The following is a 20,654-nucleotide window of genomic DNA, read 5'->3' as shown; positions in this document are numbered from 1 at the left end:
GTCGAGAAAAAAACAAGATAAGTGAAAGCTGGTCTTTCAGTACTTCCCAGGAAAGCAAAGCCCAAGTCTCATTATGGTTTCCTTAGGTGACATCACAAATGACACTATAAGCTCAAATATACTTAATGTGTTCCAGTTGCAGGGAGAAAGAAAGGTAATAGGACAATCTTCCTAGATTCCGAAATATGGTTGATGAGTACAGTAAGAGACAGTGACCACGATGACCTTCTTGAATAAGATTGTTCGTTTTCCTTTTATGTGACCTTAAGATTCCTATTTCTCTCCACCAAAAAGAAAGAATAGAGAAACCTTAAACTGACCATTTACTGAGAATGGCTCATAGCTCTGAAATTAATCATAAGGAGTATTTCTGTTCAATCTGTTTGTGCATTACACTTGTCAAAATTGTTCTAAATTACCTGAAATTGCAAAGGAGAAAATTGAATTTGTTCACTTCCGAATGCCAATTGTCATCAAAATGGCACTGATAGGGTTTTTAATTTGGATTTCGTTTGGGAGATGCCACTTCCTAAATGCCAGCACACAAGATCAGCCTTGCTACTTTGGCATAACTGATTCCTTAAGCAAATTAAGTTGGTTGTCAAATTGCATACTGGCAAAGTGTTGCACAGTAATAATTATAAGCATTAATTGCCCATTTCACAATCTATGTGATTTTAGCTAGCACGAATAAAGTGATCTTTGCTAAGTTCAAGGGCACTGCTCAAATATAAAACTCACCTGAAGGTGACAGTAAGGCTAACACTGAAGTCATAAAAAAAAATTTGTCTCTCAAATTGCAGTATACATTTAGACACATGAGATTAAAGCAAATTGAAATGTAGACCCATGGTTTTTCTTCCTCAGATATGGCATGTTTTCAGCAAGTAGGAGTGAAAAACCATCTCAAAGGAACTGCAGTACACTTGGGAAATGACATGAAATGGCAAGAAATCACATATCAATATAGGAGACCTGGCTGACTGTTGGCTGTCAAGAAAATAACATTAATCAGATTTGAATTTGATGTGTTGGGCCATTCCATTCTCTAAAGGCCAGTGGACAAAGTTTGAGAACAGCCTAGCTGAGTAAAATAGAATGTGCTGCTCAGAAAGAAGCAGGAACACCATTTTTTTTACCCCTTCAAAACAAGAATATTCTGAAGGTATTTTGCACACACAGTCACATGTGATCTAATAAAATCTTAGTCCAGGCACAGACCTTTTTAGTGACCCTGGGCAAGCCCCCTATGTGTCTGGGTCTCCCCAGCCGAGATTCAAAAAGAATGATAATTCTAACTTCCCTCACAGGCACATTGGAGATATTCAATAATAAATGAATGTAATGCATTCCAAAGTGCTTTTGTGTGAATAACATTTCTCTTAGAAAAATAGCCTATGGACCTTTCCTAAACAAAACATGATTAATCTGGCTCAGTTGAAACTTCCATAAACTGGCAACTAAAGTATTGACGGTTGTTTCAGGGAAAGATTGTGATCCCTCCTTTATTCCAGAAAGATCTAAGGGCAACTGGAGAAATTTTTTTTTTTTCTGAAGACAAAATTTCAACTAAATATGTAAAAACTTTTACTCAACCCCCCTGTTTAAGCAGTCTTTGCTACGAGATGCCTTGTCTGACATGACTGCCAAATCAGTTCTGGAGTTTGTTGGGGCCCTTACAGTTTATTTACAGCAGCTGTCCTGGTGGTTCCAGGGTTGAAGATGTCCCTGGAATCTACCGGATTCTCTTTATTTGATGAAGGTAAGTAGAAAAAAATCAAGTATTCCAATTGGATCTGATTTTTTTCCAATTAAAACTATAAACTGGGTCTCAAATCAGTGTTTACCACCCTTGCTGCTATAACATACATAAATAAGCTTAGAGGACAAATACAATTACAAAAGCAATCAAAAACACGCCAGTCCTTATGGGTAATGTAATTATTCTGATGACCCTCTCCCCTCCATTTTGTTTCTCCAAGCCATGTACTAAAGTTCAGTTTAGTTTAGCACTTACTAAACAGTAAGACTGTCAGACACTCTGTTGGCACTTACGAAAAAAAGATAAATGCTGTTCCAAAGAGCTCATAATGTAGCTGGAGAGAATGAGAATTAAAAAAATATATATATAGGGCTTATGCCCGGTAGCTTGATCTCGGTTTCTAATACCATTCTCTAATAAAAGGTACCTGGCATCCTTGGCAAAATACTCATGCTATTACTCTGGCAGAGATTATACAAAATGAGTATCTTGTAGTTCCAGAATGTTAGGAAGTACTAAAACACACACACACACATGCACATACATTAATGGGCACATGAAGTAATAACAGAAAGAGCTACCAGTGGCTAAAGCTGGAAAAATAGGAGCAACAAAATAAATAAGGTAACACTGGATTTTAATGCAAAATGTAAATAAATATCCATGAACCCATACTGATATAACTAAATGGTTGAATTCATAAATAAATGGACATAAAGCTTTCATATCGAAGAATTCTGAGTTGTATAGTTACATTCAAAGAAGTAGAGTATAACTCCCTATCCCTTCAGAGTTATATAAAAATACTCCCTTTCTGCCTGCTTGTGTCTGTGCAAGCATCGTCTACCTTTTCTTCTAATAACCTAGCCTTTACAAAATGTAAAAAAAAAAAAAAGGAAAAGAATTGCCCAATGAGTTACTGTAGTAGAATGACCTGTTGATTACTGCCTCTGCAGGCCATCAAGGGCCACGTCAACTAAGCCATGTTGATCTTGTGTACCCTTGATTAGATTTGATGCCAATGGCACTCCACCCTTGTGGTCTCCTTTCCCAAAACCTATAACCACTGTCTGACTCTGAGGAGAAAGTGAGATGAGACACATTCCAGTAGACCAGTCCTTGGCCAACACTTTAAAACTTCATCAACAGCCAGGAAAGTCTGAGAAACTATCTAACTAAGGAGGAGCCTTGGGAGATATGAGAACTAAATCTAATTTGGTAGCATAGGTGGAATCCCAGAATAGATAAAAGGGCTGAGTAAGTATGGACTTTAGTTAATAATTAAAGGAATGAATTCTAATACGGTGTGATCGGTACTGCTAGATCAAATGCCCCTCCTCTCTATAATCTGATTCCCATGTGCCCTGAAGACGAGCTGTATCTTGCGATAAGTCAGTCTCCAGGGCATCACACGGTTCTTGGGCACATTATACTTACTAAGTACTTTGGAATGAGTTAGTGAACAAATGTGATACAGAAATGATACCAATGAAGGAACTCAGGTAGAAATGATGGGAATCAGTCTAGTTGTTACAGGGCAGTGAATAGGACACCCCTAAACCCCCAAACCTGCCTGCTCTAAATAGGTTCTGCCATCCGCCACATCAAGACAAAACATATAAGATATTTAATGGGAAGTTAATACAGTTAGTGTGCAATACAGAAAAGACAAAGAATATAATTAGTTTTCTAAATCAAACAAGTGACCCATCCCCTTGTGGGTAAAAGTCCACCCAAAAGGAATTGGCAAAACCTGAAAGCCCTCCACAAGTCTAAAGCACCTTCTGGTGGGGACTGATAAAAAAGGGCCAGAAATGCCCAGACATGTCTGGAAGGAAAGAAACAAAATCAAAATCAAGATAAACACTGCTATAGACAACTTCTCCACAGGTGTCTCACCCACATCTGCTTCCACCGGTCCAGGACTAAGAAATAAGCACAGTTTCTTTACATGTCTCTCTGCTCCATGGGCCTCCCTCAGGTCACCTTCTGGCTCTCCATCCTGCTTCCTTCCTCCTCAGTCACCTCTTCAGAATTCTTCTCCTCCCTGCTCAGCTCCACCCTCCTTTGGGTGGGGCAGGGAACCTGGAACCTCCCCTTTTCCTGGGGACCACCCATTACATAATGACAGTATGAGAAAAGTAGAGAAAAGTGGGCAGGGTGGAGAAGACTATGGAAGATAGGATTTTTTTTAATAATATTTTACTGGATGTGGACAATGACGGAAACAGAATAAAAGAATCCCTTCTGGTTTCTGGTTTAGACAAGTGGGTGTGGCACAGAGTGCTGAGAGAGAGCACTCTAGAGAGAAACAAGACTTGGTTGCTGTCCTCCAAGCTCCCATGGTTTATTGGGGGATACAAATAAAAATTAATATGACATAAGCAGAGTGTCAATGAGTCAGGTGAAAGGAAGGCTTCTTTCAGGAGCTGAAGCCTGAGTCAGCATAGAAAGGTATATAAGAATTTTTTAAGTGAAAAAGGGTTTCTGAACCTCATCAAGGAACATTTAAAAAAAATTTAAAGATGAGATCTGTATGATTAGGATAACCCTGGCAGCAGTATGGGCAAATCATAGATTTCAGATTTCAAAGATACCTCCTCTGAGCAGAGCTACAGAAAATAGTCCAAGGCAGAGATGATGAGAGTTAGAACTAATACCATGTCAGGAAGGTTAGAGGTACTTGGTTCTGAAAGCTAATTTATAGCACAATTGCAGGTAGAAAAAGTGGCTATAGAGGTTAGACTTCCAGGTGCAGGGCTTGAATGATATCAACAATACACAAGCCTCAAGTTCCACAGAAGATCCCCAAACTAAAATTACTGCAGCCATTGAACAATTGAAATTAGAAAGAAGCTAAATCAATGAATGAACTCAGCCGTGTATGCAGATAAAAAAACACAAGAGAGCCCACATGAATACGCAATTGAAGAGTTTCAGGAATACCAAACTCCAGTCAAGGTAACTTTAGTGTCGCCTTTAGGAGACAGAGCTGATTATGATTTGAACCCAAAAAAAAGGTCAGATATAGTCAGTTCTGTTATGTCCTGAAAGGGAAAAAATGGGAAGTGTGGGGTCACCTATGAAAAGACGCACAGAGGGATGAAGTTGTGTAGTGTGTGTCCAGCACCCCCCACCCCCAGCAGCTCTTCTCCATCTGAATGCGTGTCTCTCAGTTTGCCTTGGAGGATGTTTGCGTCCCCAAGTGAGGCAGGGAGTACTGAAGAGAAGTTGGTTTATAGGGGCTTGGGGCAAGACAGGGAAAGAGAATAACAGCCATTTGGGACTGGTTGAGTTGGAAGTGACTGAAGACATCCAGACAGTTACCTAGGAGGTAACTGAAGAACGGGGTATGAAAGGTATGCATGAGAAAAATAATGCGAATTTTCTCTCATTTGTTTCTTTTTACCCCCAAATAGATGGTATTGAAGTGTCAGCGTCATCACAGACTAGCAGTACACATTGAATTTTTTTTTTGTTATACCCTCGCACGTTATTAGAAAAACCAGTATTCATCACCTTGCTACTTAAAAAGGAAGATACATACATTCTTTCATGCCTTAAGATATTTTTCCATTTGTGATAAAAGGCAGACCCCAGGGGGTACATAGAAAACAAGTACTTTGAATAACTTCACTTTTCTCTTCCTTAGCACAAGCCCTGCTCACAAATACTATCTGGCTATGGACCCTGTGTCTGAATCGCTGTATCTGTCAGACACCAATACCCGCAAAGTCTACAAATTGAAATCTCTTGTGGAAACAAAAGATCTGTCCAAGAATTTTGAAGTGGTAGCAGGAACAGGTGACCAGTGCCTTCCTTTTGACCAGAGTCACTGTGGAGATGGCGGGAGAGCATCAGAAGCTTCACTGAACAGCCCTCGAGGTAAAGAAAAAAAAATCCGTTGACCATCTAAAGATTTTTTTTTTTTACTTCACAGTTCTAAGACCGTAGCCACACTGTAGTCCGTCCATCTCAATATTCTGTCTCTAACATTTTCTCAGTTGATGCCAGAACATAGGAACATCCAGAACTAATATTTAGTCAGTATGCATTAGTATAGTCATAACTGCTAAAACAATATCAAAAGGCTCCTTTTCTGGTTGATACGTAATTATTACCCAGAGACCTCTGTGCACCTTCCTGACACCCCCCTCTGTCCCAGAAACTCCTTCCAGTCCAACAGCTAAGGAGGTAACTGCTGGCCCAGCCCAGAACTTGAGGGACAGGCTTTTCGGCCAGCAGTGATTAGAAACATGTCTGTGCCCACTCTCTACCCTTGTCAAATGTCTCAGGCTCTAGACATTCCTGGTTTTTCCTTAACAATCAACCTTTAATGAACCTTCCTCCCATGAATGTATGTAAATCATTCTTGAAGCTATTTATATTTTCAATCCATATCACCCATTAAGATGACAAAATGTGATTTCTGTGGGGGCTCAACTTTATTTTTATTTGGCCTAAGTGCATATCCTAATCTTCAAGGGCCTGCCTTCAGTTTTTGTTGTCTGAAGTTTAGTTAGTTAAATCTGTTTCTTTCAGCTTCATGATATTCTAGACTTGGGTCATATACTCATTTTAGTCTAATAAACTGCAGGATAACCAACTTTTAAGTGTATCATTCTATATCATTAGCTTTATCTCCTTAGTTACTTGGTCATTCTCTGCTTCTTCTCCAAGATGCTTTGCATACGTGTGTGTATGCTTTTATTTTACTGGGTTTCATTAAACAGTTGTTTCACTGGATTTTAAGAAGCAATGTAGTTTTTTAGGAGCACACAAATAATACAAACTATTTGCAGAGAAAGATGAATACAAAGAAATATTTGTAGTTACCCATATCCTATCACATATAAAAAATCCAGTTATTTTAATGTATCTGTTTCTATATACTTTTGTCTGAATATCCTATATTTTATTCTTAAAAAATGAAATCATAATATAAATGCTATTCTATATCTGCTTTGCATATATAATGTATTAGGAACATCTTTCTATGCCAAAAAATACGGTGAGGTCAATGTGTTTAATTTGTTAAATGGTCACTTATTGTTTCAAATATTAACAGGTTACTCTGTAGCCATTTGACATTTGCCATATGGAAATTAAATTCCAACTACAATCAGAGTTTAAAGCCATCCCTTTCTTCAAGGCATATCCAAGGCTTAAGTCTCTCATAGAGCCACTCTAGCTAACAAAGTCCATTAATTCTGAATTTCTTTAAGTGTCTATACAGCCTATAAGCATTTGATTATATTTTGCCTCCTGTTGCTTTGCAAGTCTTTCATTGATTACCAAGGTAAGCTGCTTGGCAAGAGGAACTATGTCTAATACTTCTTTTGAATCTGCCTCACTCTACCAGCAACATCTAATACGGCTCAGAATCCATTACATACTGTGTAATTGATCACTTAGGTACCTCTTACCTTTGCAGGTACTCTAAAAATAATTTTAATGGGGATGACCTTTTTGCCTAAAGGAACATGATGCCCCCCACCCACTCAAGTGTCATGGTAAAGTGTTTTGAAATGTTTCTTTTTTCTTTTATGCTAGCTCTCATTCCTTACACATAGTAGGTCCACAATAAATATTTTATAAGTACATAACACAGGTGCAACCTGTAATCAGCTTTCAAGGAAATACGTCCAGCTGGGTCCCGCCTTTTACGCAAGTTTAACTCTTGCAGGCATTATTAGGATTTGTGCATGAGAAATAGGGAGGAATCAAGCTTGTATTATACCTAAGATTGACATCCTCCTGAGTTGCTGCTGGTATGAATCCCATTCATCTTACCTTTGGCATTCAACCTACCATGTAGATGATGAATATCTCAGCTTTTCCAAATAAAGCAAGTAATTGGTTCACTGCAGCTTTTTTTAGGGGGGGGAGGGAGGGGGCTACTTGGAAAGCAGCAATAATAGAGTCCTGACCAACAGGATTTACGTGAACTCTTGGAGTAACAGTAGTGAGAGTGCCAAAATTTATATAACTATAAAAGTTAATATTAAATAAGTTTTTCTTTTTGTCATAGCTAGTAGTGCATTTTCCTTTGACTTGATTACTCTTTAAGAGCCGCCTTTCCAATATCCCAGTACACTTTATTCATCCCAAAGTGGTCCAGGGCCCTACGGTCTTCTGATCCAGCCTTCTAACAGCTGAATATCTAATCCATCCAAGACAGTTTTCATTTAAGATACTGAAGCTCATGTTGGTTCCATCTACTCAGTTCCAATGAGGGAAAGAGGATGTCTAAGGGAGAAGGAAGCATGTCCACACTAAGAACCTCCCACACCTCTTTTGGCCATGTTAACCGTGTCTGGAGACCCTCTTAGGGATCTTCAGACATACTCAGATGACAGAACCTGTCTGAGAATGCCAGTCAGAACACTCCATGCCAGGCTAGCACACCTGTCTCCATACTGAATCTAGGTCACCCGTGGCAGTGGATCAGAAGTGAGACTCATTATGTGGAATGCTGCAGGGCAATTTCATAGACTTCCCGAAAAAGGAAAAACCATCCAAGAAGTCATTAAAGCATCTTGTGCAAATTGAGAGGAGAGTATTGCTAATTGCTAATTATGTCTTTGAGGTTCTCCTGCAGCTTCTTTATCTCTCAAGAAAGCCCAATTTGTTTTTGCTTTACAACTGTCATGCACATCAGCTTCTTCTTCCTCCCGCCTTACAAGACCGCAAATGTTTAATGGATTTCTTTAAGGAGAGATTTGATTTTTCTCTCCACCTAGAAACTAATAAAGAAAAGCTGTAGATCAGTAGAAAGTGGAAATGTACATCTAGGGAGTACCATTTCTAGGTTAGGAAAGAGAGCTTGCTCTAAGACTTTAACTAACAAGCAACATATTGCAATTATAGGCAGGCTCTCCAACATGTCCTTAATTATGCAAGGTAAGTCAAATAAATGTTAATCTGCACGACAGCTAATTTATTTTCTGAATCTATTCTAAAAATAGGATGAAATAAAATTTGCTTTTGAGATCATTTGTCCTGAAGTCGGAATAAATTATCAAATGGGATTAAAAGCCAGTCAGCAAAAGGTAAAAGGTCAAAAGCCCTGATTTTTTTTTTTTTTTTTTTTTTGAGAAACAGCAACAAATTGTGATGAAAATCATGTTAAGGAATCTGGACTTTCTTGTTCGATCCTTGTAACACTAGTGTTTCTCTGAATGACCCTGTGTAGGTCACTAGACCTCACTGTGGCTTCATTTCTCTGAACATTAAAATAGACTTAACGATACCACTGACTAGCTTTCTTACATTGGAGTGGTCATTCAAATGCTGGGCCCTCACATTCCTGTTGTAAACTGAAAGACTCAAGATGATCTCCCTCCCAACTCTGTTTAAAAATAACCACAACTCTAACTTTCTGAATGCCTGCTGTGTGCCAGGCACTGTGCCAGTGCTATACACAGTATCTCTCACCTCCACAGTAATGCACAAGATAAAAAGTACTGTACCCATTGAACAGATGAAGACACGGACTCACACAGTTAAAAATTTATCCAGGGTCGTGGAGCTTGCAGATTATACTGGGATTCTACCTGACTCCAAAGCCCGCCCTGTGGTGAAAAACAGAGACCTTTGATGCCTCTGTTATTACACACTACCTCCCTTTTCATAAAATCCCTGATCTCTTTTGACTTCTCTGGGAGGATAGAAAATACTGGAAAATTCTTTTCAATCTAATGATGTTTTCAATGGGAATGAAATATATCTGTTGGCAAGATAAATGACTTTTAGTCTAGTTTCCCTTTCCTTTTAAAACGTTTTCTTTGATTTTACTGACTTAGTATGTACCCACAGTGCACTTGAGACCATTTGCATCGTCTCTGAATGTACATATTCAAATAAATCTCCAGGAAACCTTGTCACATCTCTTTGGAAGATTGTGCAATTAGGAACTTCCCTAATTTTTTCTTATGGAATGAAGACAGGAATCCTAAACTTAGTCTATTTCTTGATTATACTTGCTAACTACAAGGTTTATTTACAGAAAAAAAATGAAGGTGTCCCTGAATGGAATTTCACAAAAGGTAGCCCCTGGGAAGAAGTCTTTATCTGATCTAGTTTTGCACACTTTGATTTGCATCCCAATTAAAAGAAACATTTGCCATTTTTTGTTAACAAGGCTTCAGTGTAATAGGGAAAAGGAAAAGTTGAGCAAAGGGGTTGATGGGGTGCTAATTCCTAGCATTGGATATGAGCATGAATTGACTTTGAAAGATGCTTTTAAAGCATGCATGGATGATGTAGTTGAAACTTAGGTTCCATTTATTATTTTTACTGCAACTTTCTTTAATTCTACAGAGAACTCAAACTAATGAGTCATGTAATAGATGACCAAGTACTTAAGCAGAATGTGAAATGGTACTAGGTGGGGATATAAAATAAAATTTGTGACACGCTGAATACATTTATTTTTTTTAAGTAGATACAGAGGGTGAAGGAGTGACTGGACACGATGAAATTAATCAATGACTTAATTTGGTTCTCTTAGACCTCAGCAAGGATTAGATCTCTGCTTTCATGTGCATCTTTAAGCAAACTGACCTTAGAACTCAGCAGGACTTAGGTAATAAGCAGATGAATGCAAACAGCTGCAGAGTCATTCCCTAGGAGGAAAATGATCCTTAAATCTTGACAGCTTCCAAAAGTATTTTTAGGGTATTCATGACACTAATCATATAGGAGTCACTTTAACTTTATTGGCAATTAAGGAAACTGAATATGATAAAGCCTAGACAAAAACAATCTGTTTTTGTCCCTCCCCAGATCTATCTCAGATGCATCCTGAAGCTCTACTGATTCCCTTGGCATCTATATGCTACTCGCGAAGGCTACATTCGGGGTTAATGGAGAGATACTAAAACTCTAATCAGTGACATCTCATGAATGTCATTGTTGTCTATGAGAGAAAGGGTATAGTTCAGAAACAGTTATGAGAATGTGCTTTTGGTACTTCTTTGCAGGGGAAGGAGTAAAGATTTTCTCAGATGCCTTTAGTATGTGATCCGCAATGGTAACATAGCCATTAGGACACACACTGAGACTAGCCCTCAACAGAATTACAGGCAAGCCATAGAATGAATAAAACAAGTGGTATACTTAAGAAACTACAAAGAAATCAATACTGATGAAGTAAAAATATTTGAGGTTAGTGGGAGGGTCACAAATAGGAAGTTTGAATTTATCTTCTAGGCAAAGGATTTTAAAGCAGAAGGGTGACATGATTATCCAATGCATGCATCTTTGATAGATTATTTTGGTGATAGGATAGTAAATGCACTGGAGTGAGACTGCAGTAAATAAATCATAAGGAGTAATATTTATTTGGTAGACAATGGAAGAGGATTTAATGAAAGACAGAGAAGAAACCTGAAAAAAGGGAAGTGAACAAGGAGAGCTTGTTTCTAGGAAGTCAGGGAAATAATTTGTCTCAAGAAGTTGTAGAAAACAATATCAAATGTCACAATTTTCTAGCTATTGGATCAGGAAAAGAGGAGTTTAATCAGTGACCTTGTCATTGGTGGTTTGAATGGTGGTAGATGCGGAAGCCAAATTTCAGTCCTTGGATGAACTAATGAGAGATGAGAAAGTCAATACTGCTAGTGATCATCACTCCTCTGAGAAGTTTTAATGTGAGAGACAGACTGACAAGTAGAGGACAGGTGCTCAGGGGAGGCTTTTTCTTTTTCCTTTTTTTAAAAAAAGATTTAATTTATTTATTTATGCATACAAGAGCTGGAGGGCAGGTCTGAGGTGTGGTGGTGTGTGTGAGGGGATACGCCAGAGACAGAGTTGGGAGTGGATCAGGCAGATTTTAGTGAGGGACACTGCTGGGTGGGGGTGGGGGGACAGCGAATGAGACAGGGGAAGTCTGCTGCGCATGTGGGTCACCTCCCTGGCAAGGAATCGAACTTGTGCTGCAGTGGCTGCTGACAGCTTCATAGTGCTGTGCTTTAACCCCATGCACCACCAGGAGGGCCCCCTGGGGGAGGCTTTTTCTATGGAAAAACATGACAATTGTTATGAGTAAATGGAATGACACAAAAGATATAATAAATGATTATCAGAAATGGGGAGTAGGTTTTAAATGGGGAAGAAACTAAGCTAAGACAATATATAGATGTAGGGATGAGGATAAGCTTATAGGTAGAAGGAACTAGAAAGTTTGTGGTATTCCCATTCTGCTAACCTGCATATTCTGAGAGAAGTGGACCTGTTCTGCCAAAAATGAGCAAGTATGGTTAGGCCTTGAGGGAACCAGGGAAAAACTGAGAAGAGTAACGTAGTGAAGTAGGCTTTCTCGGTAAGATCAACACTGTACCGCCGATGACCAAATTCCCAGTTCAGCGTCAAGGCATTTCTCTTGATAACTTTTCTCCCATACCCTTGTCTTAGAATCAGAGGCATCTTGCAAAAAATATTTTTGATGACACCTTAAAATTCAGGCAAAATATTTGTTCTTTATAGCAGTGATGCTGTTATTTCTGCTTTGAGAGATTTCTTTCCTGAACTGTATAATTGGTCTTTCAAAGGACTTAATGCCTGTTATGCAACCAGAATGAATGCTTAACTTGTTAGTCACATTTGGCTTAATATACCTGCTTATGATGGTCAGTAGACTTTGGTTTTATATTATGTCATCAACTGGAGCTTAAGAACCTTTCTGCCTAACCATGAGCTGGGAGAAGTCAGACAAAAGGAAGCCAATTAGATCTATCTAACCTTGACTCGTTGTCCTAGGTAATATCCATGCTTAATACAGGGAAACATCTACTAATACTATTCAAGTTTTATAAAAACCCCAAATGCATTGTTAAATATCCTTTACCTCTACATTGTTTTAGTTTTCATGTATGTATGCCATTCTTTTTTTAAGATTTATTTATTCATACAGAACTAGGGTACAAGCCAGAGGTGCAGGGGCAGTGAGAGGCTTCACCAGAGACAGAGTGGGGAGCATTACAGGCAGATAGATGAAGTATGCTGCTGAGGAGAGCAGCAAGTGGGTCAGGAGAGGTCTGCTACACCATGTGGATCACTTCTGCGGCCGGGGATCAAACTCGCACTGAAGTGGCTGTGGCCAGCTTGCAATGCTGTGTTCCAACCCATTGTGCCATCAGGGAGGACCCCTGTATGCCATTCTAACAAATACAGAGGTGATACTTTAGGGATCAAGTACGATGACACATAAATTCTCAGATGGAAGACACTAGAAACAGTGCCTGCACCACAGAGTGTATGCCCACCATGTGGTTTACTTACATTAAATACTTCATCAAAGACATTTTGATCTGCTTACTGTTTCGTTTGCAAATAATAATACTGCTTATAGCAATGACCCAAACATGGAATGACTCTTCGATTGGAGGCAAATGCCATGGCCTTATAAGTCAATCTGAGAATTGAAAGTTTCTATATCGGAATGGTACCACCAAAGAAACAAGAGTCAAGGTATGGTAGGTTCAGGTACTTTTTACAGTATGTTTTTAATTTATTGTTATTGAAGTATTGTTTTACATCCTTGCCAATGTTTTGACAGTAAAGCATTTCCCCCTTCAGGTGTAGACACCATAGCGCACCACCACCAAAGCACCCATAGTCCTCCACCACAGCCCATTGTGTCCCCCCCCATCCACCCTGTTTGCACTCCTTTCCCTCCCCCACCCCACGGGTGCCTCAGGTCTATGGTCAGCTCTCAATATTTTTTTTTAATTTGTCTTTGAATGACCCTTCTTTATTCCACATATAAGTGACACCATCTGGTATTTGTCTTTCTCCTTCAGACTTATTTCATTTAGTATAAAGTCTTCCAGCTCCATCCATGTTGCTGTAAATGCCATGGGCTTATCTTTTTTGATCACTAAGTAGCATTCCATTGTGTATATAGACCACATCTTCTTCATCTACTCGTCTATTTTGGAGCACTCGGGTAGTTTCCATGTCTTGGCTATAGTTAATAGTGCAACTATAAATATAGAAGCACAGGTTTCCTTTAGAATTAGTAAGTTTGTACTTTAGGGGTAGATACCTAGGAGTGGGATTGCAATAGATCCATTGCTAGTCTTTTGAGAAACCCTCACACTGATCTCCTTAGGGACAAAACCAGTCTGCATTCCCACCAACAGTGTAAGGAGGGTTCCTTTTTCTCCACCCCCTTACCTACACTTCTTGATTTTGATATTTTTGAGGTGGGTCATTCTCACAGGTATCAGGTGGTATCTCATTGTGGTTTTGATTTATATTTGTCAGATTCAGATATTGTACATGATTTGATCCTTCACAACCTTGAGCTATACTAATTTTAGTGCTAATTCCTTATACATGTAGTATCTTAGGGAACCCCTCCCAAGGCCTTCCTAGCCAAACTAATTGCCTTAAAATTTCACCACTACATTCATTCCATAAGGGTTTTCTTCATGTATGAACTTCTGTGATTAGTATAGGATATTGCATAAGAGAGCAACAAATCAATTCCTCATTAAAACACCTTATGGGAGGCCCTCCCTGGTGGCACAGCACTGAGAAGCTTAAGTCACTTCTGCATGAGTTCGATTCCCGCCTGCCCCAGAGGTGACCCACATGGCGCGGCAGACCTCTCCTGACCCGCCCGCTGCTCCCCTCAGCAGTGTACTTCGTCGACCTGCCTGTTCTGCTCCCCACTCTGTCTCTGGTGAAGCCTCTCACCCTCCGCATCTCTGGCCTGTACCCCAGTTCTGTATGAATAAATAAATAAATCTTAAAAAAAAAAAAAACACCTTATGGGAAATTGGAGGGCACGAGGACAGGCTGCCGGTTTTGGATGAGTGGGATCACCGAAAGGGACAAGCCAAGATGGGAGCTACTCCGAGTAGTGTGGAGAGTATGGAGCCAGGTGTCTGGCAAAATGGAAGCAAAGTATGGTGAGATGGAGGAATAACAACGATCTACTTTTCCTCTGCAAATTTGTCCTCTGCATATTGAGATAGACAGTGTGGAATTACGATTTGTCTTCTCTTTATTAAAGATCACTATCCAAAACAACTTTGCTTCCTTATCACAGCTCTCTGTTCACTTAAGAATCACCTCCGTTGATAAAAAGACAAACCTCCCCACCAAAAGAAAAAGTGACAGAGATCACACACTAACAGACTGCAAATCACTTAAATCATATTTTGAGCGGTGTATTATGGTAACCTATAAATAACTAATTGCATAAAATTGCTTTAGTAGTTTCTAGATGGCAGCTTTAATTAAAAGCACCAGAGACATTTAGAAGTTTAGAAATGGATGGCATGTAATTTGCCCTTTTACCAACCATAAAATGGTAATTAAGGAATTTGATTCACTTCTTCCTATTAAAAGTTTTATGAGAATAGCAAGTTCCTTCTAAATACAGTTTCTCTTCAGCAGAAGGTAGTACGTTTGCTTTATCAGTCTTCTCCAGCAGGGTAAGATGTTTTAATGTACAAATTCCTTAGAAGTTAATTAGGAAATTTCTTTCAATGCAAAATGTTTGTTTTGAAGGTTCTTAAACATGAAACTTTATAAGAACTAACCCTTTTATCCTGGCCCCATATTGTTCCACATAAATACAAGAAGATCCGATCATTTCAAGTTTACCAAATGCATAGAGCTATGAAATCAACGAAATGAGGAAGTTACTTTGTGGTGAATCTGCCCTACACAGCTTTGCTGATTCCTGAAGGAATCTGAAATCTACAGTGTACTAGCTTCCCAGAAAACCCAGAATATTCACTGCACAACAGAGGAGTCATCAGAAGATGTTTTTAGCTGCATGGATCCTCTGGCTATACTGATGAATTAGCAGGTGTGGAGTGTAAAACTCAGACAACATGCTGTAAACCCAGATGTCTTTAGAAATCCATGATTTTAATATCACAGGCTAAAACCTAACTGGAAATAGAGCCAGGAAGCCCATTTTTATTGTATAAGTGATCAGGATTGCATTTTTTTCCACTTCAACCCAAAGATTATAGGTGGTACTACACCAGCTAACTCTGAGTCCTTTGCTCTAGCTTCTCACCTTGTCTTCCCTACATGGAAATCCACCATCTCTCATCCCTCTCCCCTAATCGGGGTTGGATAAACATAGAGTGGTATTCTCAAGAGAGGTGGGACAGTAGAAGGAATATTTTATCACTGACATTGTTTAGAATTTCAGTGAGTGGAGAAAGTTAACAGCAGACCTGCTATTCCTCGGTTTTATTATTGCTGATATTTCTTTCATCTTTTTGTTTGTTTTTTTTTTTAATTATATCATTTTTATTGAGCTAGCATAGGTTCACAACAGTGGTTATGATTTAGGGGTGAAGGTGCACCTCTCCTCAGATGTATGTTACCATACCACATCCACCACTAGAGCACCAGAAACAGTCCTCCTGAAAACACACCTCTCCTGCAGAACAAACTACTTCCATCACCCAGAAACTGTGGTACACCTCTGAAGATATAAGGAAAATACTCATGAAACAATAATCAGTGAAAAGTTTGAGTTTCGAAACCATTGTGTGCTGTATGTTGCTGCGTGAATAAGGGTGCAGGGGGTGTGTGAGGAGGTAAGTGAGCAGTGACCATTGCTGAGTAAGGCATTTGGAGTGACTATAACTTCCTTTTCATTTTCTGAGCTTTTATTGTTTTTGTAATTCCACAAAAGACAAAACTTGGCATTTTCAAACACACGTTCTCTGCTCTGTCCATTGGCCAATTTTTGAGGTCTCAGGTGTCTGCTTTCGTAATGACAGCTCTCCAGACAGCATGTCCTGGTACTGATGATCGATGGGTTGTTCTTATCTGAGCATGCTAGTAGAGACCTGAAGGAAGACGCTTAAGTCCCAGAAGAAAAAATAGAATCCTGTCAGGCCCATAATAAAATATATCCTAATTGCATAGGATATGCAATATTATTAAAATATATTTTAAGGATATCTTTATTTTTTCAAGAAGAGATGTAGGAAGAATCCAAATTAAAGCGGGCTGGAATCTCACCATGTAGAGAAACCCCACTGATACTGAAGCATACAGCTATACATGTAAGATATGTATACATGTAAGATTTGACAGTTTGAACTATGTAGAAAAGTTCACCCCAAACACACACACTGCAGTTCCTCTCTTTAAAGATGCCCAGTGTTTTGGTAATGGTGCACAGACTTGGTGGTGGGAATTTTAGGGAGAATACACCTGAGAGGAGAAAACAAACTGTACAAAAATGAATGATGTAAAATAGAGAGAGAGAGAAATAAATAGAAGGAAAAAGCAAGACTATTCTCCTATTAATGGTGATAAGCCAATAAATAAATACAATCAGTGTTGACAGTATTTTTGTGATTCCTCTGGGACTTTCCTATATCTTTTCCATTACATAAAAGGTGTCATTCCCTGTAGATTACTCTTCACTCTGCTTATTTTATTTAATGACATATCTTGAAGATCTTTCAATTTATTTTTTTAAGATTTATTTATTTTTGCATACAAGAACTGGGGTACAGGCCAGATGTGTGAGATTTGAGAGGATTCACCAGAAATAGAGTGGGAAGCAGAACAGGCAGATCTACTGAAATGCGCTGTTGAGGGGGAGCAGTGGGCAAGTCAGGAGAGGTCTGCTGCGCCATGCAGGTCAGCTTCCTGGCCGGGGATCGAACTCATGCTGCCATGGCTGCATAGAGCTTCATAGCACTGTGATCTAAACACATTGCACCACCAGGGAGGGCCCCTATTTAGTTTTTAAGAGATGGTTAATATTATAACAAGGACCTGGAATACTTTATTTATTTGTTTCTTTATGGGCATTTTTCTTTCTTTTAATCCATCACTGCAGTGCTGCATCAAACAACCTTGTTCATGTATTTTAGGGTACTTTTGTGAATATATACATAAGGTTCATTTTTAAAAGATTTATTTATTTATGCATACAGAACTGGGGTACAGGCCAGAGGTGCTGGGGCATTGAGAGGATTCACCAGAGACACAGTGTGGGGCAGAACAGGCCGACTGATAAAGGACACTGCTGAGGGGAGCAGCGGGTGGGTCAGGAGAGGTCTGCCGCGCCATGTGGATCACCTCCGGGACAGACGGGGATCGAACTCATGCGGAAGTGGCTTTAGCTTCTCAGTGCTGCGCTTTAACCCGCTGCGCCACCAGGGAGGGCCCAGGGTTAATTTTTAACAGTAGTAAACGATCACCAATTGTCCTCCCCCAAATTGAGCATTTACACTCATCGACAGCACAGAAGGATGTCTGTATTGCTGTACCCTCCTCAGCTCTGAGTATCATCAAACTTTGTGTGTCTATCTATCAGTGAAAAATAGTATCTGATAGTTTGTAGTTTTAATTTGAGTTCCTTTAATTATAAATGAAGTTGTGTCATTTCATATCTGTGTGACCATTTATATTTCTTTTTCAGTAAATTCACTTTCATAGCTTCTGCCAATTTTTTGACTGAGCTGTTAAACTTTGTCTTGTAGATTAACAAAACATGCCTTTGCCTCTGATACGTGTTGCAAATATTTTCCAAGTTTGTGATTTCCTTTTTTTTAAGCACTTTTCTAATTTAATATGGCCAGAGTTAGCAATTTATTTCCTGAGGTCTCTAAAGTTTGTACCCTTCAAGAAAAGCCTTCCTGTAATAAAGGTGTTTTTAAGGCAGATGGGCAGGCCTTTCAGTGACCCTTAAATCATAGTATGTGCCTTGCACATTTTGGCTGCATGAAATTTGGAACATTTAAGAAGGGCTGTGTAGGAGATGGATGGCAGTGATGGCTGCACAAATTCTAGAAACTTCAGGGTAGTTTTGGAATCAGGCCGATAAAACTGAGTTCATTGTGGGCCCTCTCTAGTAGTACAGTGGGTTAAAGTGCAGCACTGCGAAGCTGGCTGCAGCCACTTCAGTGTGAGTCTGATCCCTGACCCTGGAGGTGACCCACATGGCGCGGCAGACCTCTCCTGTCTTGCCTGCTGCTCCCCTCAGCAGTTTACTTCGTTGATCTGCCTGTCTGCTCTCCCCTCTGTCTTTGGTGAATCCTCTCACCCTCTGCACCTCTGGCCTTATCCACCCCAGTTCTGTGTTCATAAATAAATAAATCTTTTTAAAGAAACTTGCAAGTATATGTCCTACAATCCCATTTGAAAAAGTGCCTTGCTTTATTTTATTTTAAATAAAGCTTTCACTTAGAGATGATATTAATTTAACAATCTGTCAGGCAGGCCCAGGCACCAACATATCAGCACACACCCACTTCAGACCTGGAATAGGTCCTTTCAGGTCCCCTGCACTGGCCAGCATTAATCCATTGTTTTCTGAGCTAATCAGGTAGAGGACTCTGCCATGAGCTGCAGAGTTCACCAGTAGTTTCTCATTTGTGCCCAAACGTGGAGCTCACTAATGGCTGACAGTGAACTTCAATATTAAAGAGCCGCAATATAATGAGTCAGCTATATCATTGACCAAAGAAAGTTCCTTTTTCCTTGGGAGTGAGTTCTGGCCCATTTAAAATTTCTCCCTGAGGAATCAAAGGTTTAATAACTCATATGTGAGGTTATCTTCAAGCCCCGAATATCAAAGCCTAGTCAGGAAGCCTCAGTGTTATTTGCTCTATTTTCCTTCCACTTTCATTTACTAGCTATTCCATTTGGTTTTTCAAAAAGCTTGTTAGACTGTGTAATAGGTTTTTGGGAAAAGGAAGGTGAGTTGGTGCCCCATTCTACCAGTATTTACTCAGGAAAGAAAGCTGATTACAGTGGTAATTTTCCTTAGAGGGCAGGAAGTAATCCTCGTTTTGGAAAGCATCTCTAAGCCAAGGAAATTGAAGCCACGCTAATAGGTTGATAGGTCTGCATCGTCCTTCCCCAAGTCAAAACCCATCAGAATGGCTGCTGCTAAGACAGCATACTGTGGTTTCTATAGTCTTTCCTCTGTGTTCTCTCTGGCCCTCCCTGGTGGCACAGTAGGTTAAAGTGCAGCACTCAGAAGCTAGCTGTAGGCTGCTTCAGCACAAGTTCAATCCTGGGCCAGAGGGCTGACCCACATGGTGAGGCAGACCTCTTCTGTCTTGCTGGCTGCTCCCGTCAGCAGTGTACTTCGTCAGTCTGCCTGTTCTGCTCCTCACTGTTTCTGGTGAATCGTCTCACCTCCCTGCACTTCTGGTCTGTACCCCAGTTCTGTATGCATAAATAAATAAATCTTTTTTAAAAAAAGAAAAATATAAATTCAAAGGTATAAACAGGCCTGAGCCCTAGGACTTGGGGCCCGCGGAAAGGGACCGCCCCTCCTTTCTTAGATTAGCAGAACTAGGAGAGTGAACTGAGGAGAGTGGTCTGAAGAAGGGTTACTTTTAAATCTGGTTTAAGCCATTAGACTTGAAATTTTTGAGGATCCACAGATCAACATTTAGCACCCTCAAAATGTTTCTTTTCATTCTAATTTCTTGACTAATTCTGGGCACTACTTTATTTCCCAAGAATATCTGGTATAGATTTAACAACATGGATTTTTTGCAAATCTGTTTCAATGTTTAAAAAAAATGAATCAATTAACAAATTACCAAAACCACTGCCTTATTTATGAATTGGCCCCAAGTTATTGCCTTTCTAGTTTTTTGAAATGCTAGCAATGTTTGAACAAATGAATTAGAAGACCACTGCAGTTGCAAAAAAGTGGCACCTGGCAGCATTTAAATATGCCTCGGTTTCCTTTTTAGCTTTACCTCCTTTATCAGAATCATTACTCTTTTTTTTTAAAGATTTATTTATTTATTCATACAGAACTGGGGTACAGGCCAGAGATGCGGAGGTGAGAGGATTCACCAGGGACAGACAGAGTGGGGAGCAGAACAGGCAGATGGACGAAGTACACTGCTGAGGGGAGCAGCGGGCG

At 39.6% G+C, this 20,654-nt stretch overlaps 1 protein-coding gene across 1 annotated transcript in view; it reads left to right on the top strand.

The window, feature by feature from the left end:
- TENM1 (teneurin transmembrane protein 1) overlaps nt 1-20,654 on the top strand; it is a 590,326-nt gene that overhangs the window by 487,487 nt on the left and 82,185 nt on the right. The window contains exon 23 of the mRNA XM_004685779.2: nt 5,415-5,647. Within this exon, the coding sequence (XP_004685836.1) occupies nt 5,415-5,647 (233 nt within the window). The remainder of the gene's footprint in view (nt 1-5,414; nt 5,648-20,654) is intronic.

The sequence above is a fragment of the Condylura cristata genome, unplaced genomic scaffold (assembly GCF_000260355.1).
Source record: "Condylura cristata isolate star-nosed mole 26May11 unplaced genomic scaffold, ConCri1.0 scaffold00019, whole genome shotgun sequence".
Taxonomy (NCBI): domain Eukaryota; kingdom Metazoa; phylum Chordata; class Mammalia; order Eulipotyphla; family Talpidae; genus Condylura; species Condylura cristata.
Note: the sequence above shows the minus strand (reverse complement) of the source record. Positions and strands in the feature narration are given on the sequence as shown.